This window comes from Sprattus sprattus (assembly GCF_963457725.1).
Source record: "Sprattus sprattus genome assembly, chromosome: 3".
Taxonomy (NCBI): Eukaryota; Metazoa; Chordata; class Actinopteri; order Clupeiformes; family Clupeidae; genus Sprattus; species Sprattus sprattus.
In genome coordinates, this window is record NC_137922.1 from 59,782,524 (window position 1) to 59,787,523 (window position 5,000).

General features: G+C 43.3%; 1 protein-coding gene across 1 annotated transcript in view; it reads left to right on the forward strand.

Moving 5' to 3' along the window:
- Positions 1–755: 755 nt before the first annotated feature.
- Positions 756–5,000, forward strand: part of itga3b (integrin, alpha 3b) — a gene marked incomplete at both ends in the record, with an annotated part of 74,658 nt that continues 70,413 nt past the window's right edge. The window contains one exon of the mRNA XM_080834397.1: positions 756–931. Within this exon, the coding sequence (XP_080690523.1) occupies positions 756–931 (176 nt within the window). The remainder of the gene's footprint in view (positions 932–5,000) is intronic.

The following is a 5,000-nucleotide window of genomic DNA, read 5'->3' on the forward strand; positions in this document are numbered from 1 at the left end:
GCACATAACCTACATGTTTATGATGATGTTGTTGAATGTAAATTAGACCGATGCCCTTTTACCAGAAAGAACGACAAGGTCATGTAATGTAAATATATAAAAAGTGATTTTTGAATGAATGAAGTAGGTAATAGAGTGACATGCACATGCATATTAACTGAAATATGAATAAATGTTGTAAAAGAGCCTAACTGGCTGCGAGAGAGAAAAAGAGAAAAAACGCAACAGGTGGACCTGCAGGGTTTGTGCTCAAGCTCTGTGCACGCGCAAGGGTCCGTGCAGGGAAAGGGGATCAACAGGGAGAAGAGAGAGAGAGAGAGAGAAAGAGAGAGATCATTTACATAAGCAATCGTTCAAAGTGTTGCGACCTGTGTTATATCTTACTGCTGTGGCTAGACTTGCCATATTCGTGCGGTAACTGTGTCGTGCCTTCGAATATTTATGCGTGCTGTACATCCCGGAAGAAGCGGTACAAAAAGCACTTCGGGGGAGCAGGTTGGAATTCACTGACTATTGGAAGACGCCTAGGGAGTGGAGGAGAGGAGAGAGAGAGAGAGAGAGAGAGAGAGAGAGAAAGAGAGAGAGAGAGAGAGAGAGAGAGAGAACAAACACCTAGACACTCTTCTGTTGGCGAGAGTGAAAGGAGTGGGTCATTTCTTCCCCTATGGAGTGCATGTAGCGAGTAAAGCCTACCCGACCGGATCGAAGAGGAGGAATCATTTCCACAGACTGACAAGGAACCGGGGGGAATAAACATGGCTCCAACTACACTGCACTTGTGCCTATTGGCACTGTTTCTCCCGATACAGACTGGCTACGGATTTAACATTGATGTCCGATTCCCCGTCATCAAGGAGGGCAAGACCAAAGGGAGTTTATTTGGATTCTCCGTCGCGCAACACAAGCAGACGCAGAACTCGAAACAATACCTGTGAGTACAAATCATGCACACACACACCGCATCGACTCACCCCAGCAGATTTACAATATAAGGGAGGACATCCTCAATTTAATGGGATTAATTAAAAAACAAATCTAGTGCCCTGGTAAATGTCACATTAGCCTATTCCAAAGTGACCCGAGTTAAGGGAGACGCAAAGACAGAGTTTAAAGCGCATATTGTACCTGTTCGTCCCCGACCTGGTTTGTAAGTAGCCTAGTATTTTTTTTACTAGACGAATACGCTCAGCGCCCTGTCATGTATCATACTACGGGGTTTCGTAACACCTGTTGTCCATTCGGAGGTTGCGTTTAATGTAAGGTAGGTGTTGTCTAATTTAGACAATAGCAACACTTCCGCCACCCGCTGAGGTCCAGACTTAATACATCTAATTAACCCATTTACAGATAATTCTACTGGAGAGATTATCTCAGTGTGTCAAAGTTTGAGCGAAGTAGAACTCAACGTGTCTGGATGCCGGGCAAACATTGATTGAAGTATTTTAATCCTTTTTTGTTTTGTTTTCTGCAACGCAGGCGATTTGCAGTCTAAATAGGTCGTTTTAGACTTAAGGCAAAGTCTGCCTCCTGGGCTGTGAGTGCGAACACGGCGAGCAGTTTTGAAAGGGCCTGGCTTGAAGACTACCTGTAGCTCCAGGTGAAACAGGTGGGCCGGGTGGTGTGGTTTGCGCTGTAGCCACATGCACGAGAAAACGTGCCCTCGAGGCGAGAACTCTGGAGCGGGGCGGGAAAGAGTCTCTCGCGGGGTTGAAAAGGCAAACCGGTCCGTCTGCGTCTTCTGTGTAATATTGGCTTTGAGTTGACGGTCATATCTCAAGTAAACGCAGTCTTCTGTGTTTGTTAGCTCGAACGGCACATCTAATTGGTATTGCGTGGTATCTCTGCGAGTATCGTCTTCTTTTGACTTTCTGAATTTTCCTAAAATGTTCTCCTAGATTCGTCGGGTCTATTAGGTATTCAGGTTCTTTAATGTATGGTATTAGTATGGATACACTGAAAGTAATTTTGGGCATACACAAAGAATGCACAGGGACAGGGTACATAGCTTTACCAGCGCGTTTAGTCATTGGTTCTCAGCTTGTCCAGACTCGACTTGTTCAGGCTACCCTGCGAGGCTAAATGAGCAGCACTGGTCTGTAATTTCCTCCCCCACTATTTACAAAACAATTTAGCTTGCCATGGTATTTGTAACACAAAGGAAATGTACATAAGATACGCAGTAAAGCGCAGTGTTCGGCACATACAGTTATTAGCCGTAGGTCATTTTGAATATCTGGCTCATCATGCATACCAATCTACGGCCACGACTTCTTGCTCACCTCCCCTGCTCTCTCTCTCTCTCTCTCCCTCTTTCTCTCTCATGTTTGTCCACCCCCGCCATTTCCTCCCTTATTTGGGATTTCCTGTGTCCAATTAAGACTGGACCTGATCGTCCTCTTGCATGTGAAGTCACTTCAAAAGCTCGCGTAGATTCCTCTCTTCCTGTTTGTCTGTCTGTTTGTTATTTGTTGCGAAGAAAAAAAAAGAGACTCCAATCATTGCTGGACGTTGTAGGAAGAGGAAGAGGAAGGGATAAGGGACACGACTTTAGTAACGAGGCTCTGGCACAGCTTGTGGTATCACAATTAGTAGATTTGAACAGAGTACTGTACTGTAAAAGTAAAGTCCTCGATTCTGGCGTAGGGTTGAGCTCATCAGCCAATTCCCTTTGATGCAAAGTTGTTTCTTGGCTAGAATAGTGAGTATGGCTCGGTCCAAGCAGTTTATTGTTTCCCATTTACAGAGTGTGTGTGTGTGTGTGTGTGTGTGTGTGTGTGTGTGTGTGTGTGTGTGTGTGTGAGTGTGTGTGTGTGTGTGTGTATGTGTGTGTGTGTGTGTGTGAGCCATGACTGTGCACTAACCCTGGGAGTGGTTTGAGTACACTGGACAGACAGACAGCTGAATGTGAGGAGAATTTCACTGAATTTCAACGTAAACATTAGAGTGTTATGATCAATGACTTTTGTCTTAGTGTGCCATTCAAGATAAAGTCCATATCATAACATAGTAACACAGGACATTGATTCTCAATCTTCTCAGAGACTAGTGGCCAGAAAGTTGTCCTTTGGCCTAATGGCAATATTGCTCTTCAGGTTTTACACAAACCACAGGTGCGTTGTTTGGTCAATAATAAGTCTGACGTTGTTTGTTGGGACTGACGTTCCTCCTCTTAACCTGTTGACAATATAAGCAAGGACAGACCAGCATGTTGAGCTTGTACAAGTGCGTACGTTGTATGTGACCTATACATAACCCATCACTGTGGTTCACTTCAGGGCCAGACTCAGAATAAGTGTCTTCACAGTTATTACTGAGGTTTTTATTAACATTGTTTTGGAAAATCCATTGTGTTGGTTTCATGAATGAATGGAATAATAAATCAATGAATGAATCAATGAATGAATTAATCAATGAATGAAGCAGGAAGGTAACCACTACTCCTTTCCTGATGATTGTATAGCCAACTCTGACTATAGGTGTACGTTTTGTGTCTGCAGTTCTGTTTGGCTTTGAGCCACATGTCACAGAGGGAAAGAAACCCAAAGCACTCAGTTACATTCAGAACAGACAACTACTACTAGTTCTGTTCAGCTACATTAAGAACACACAACTACTACTAGATCTGTTCAGTTACATTCAGAACAGACAACTACTACTAGATCTGTTCAGCTACATTAAGAACACACAACTACTACTAGATCTGTTCAGCTACATTAAGAACAGACAACTACTACTAGATCTGTTCAGTTACATTCAGAACAGACAACTACTACTAGATCTGTGAAATAAGATTCTGGAGCAGAGAGATTCACAGCTTCAGATCCCATTCATTGGATTGTGCTGTGAGATTGTAATGTTGATTATTGAACCGTATTGTGATTTCTGTGTTGATGAGACCTGTCATGGAGGCAGGTCAATTGGGTCATAGTAGACAAGTGTTGTTGTCGAAGTCTGTTCTGTTTAATTAGTGTGCTTGCCCGAAGGGAAGCACACTATTGTTCTTCGTTTTTTACTATTTTTTTTATTCTAGTAGTTTTTCTTGCAGCTAACTACTCCTCGCCCGATTGAGATAGAGACGCCGTTCAAACACCAAAACGTCCGGCCCGATCCGGTGCAAGCTGCTATGACTTTTCGTGGCGGTACTCCTTGCCACTCCTTTTTTATTCCTCTTTTTCCATCACCTTTTTTCTCCATAGACTTGCATGGCAGAACTTTGAGGCATTATGACATCATAATAGGCTCATTAAACTGGCTTGCACCTGTGATTCACTGACAACTCTCACTGACACCTGCGCACGGTTCCTCTTCTCTCTCTGTCCCTCTCCATTCAACTGTATAACTAGGAATATTAAGAGACACCTTCCATACCAGGGCTCTACTCACTCATGCATACTCACTCATGTTTACTCACTCGTGCATACTCACTCATGCATACTCACTCGTGCATACTCACTCATGCATACTTACTCATGCTTACTCACTCATGTTTACTCACTCATGTTTACTCACTCATGCGTACTCACTCATGTTTACTCACTCATGCATACTCACTCATGCATACTCACTCATGTTTATTCACTCGTGCATACTCACTCATGTTTACTCACTCATGCATACTCACTCATGCATACTCACTCATGCATACTCACTCGTGCATACTCACTCGTGCATACTCACTCATGTTTACTCACTCATGCATACTCACTCATGCATACTCATTTGTGCATACTCATTTGTGCATGCTCATCCAGCAGGGAGAGCTGGAGAGCTGACACCTGCCCCAATTCCAAGGCACTTGTTCTCTCGGTCATGGCCGCAACAGAGCAAGCACACTCTCGCAGTTCGTTCACGAAACGCATTCTAGTTGATTACAGTTACCCCTCACAGAACTCGGTTGAACTGTTCTAAATCTTGAATTTAAATTAAATTAAAAATAATTTGGTTATTATTCTTCGTTTCTTCATTATTAAATTATTCAAAATAAGAAGGCAGTCAGTGAT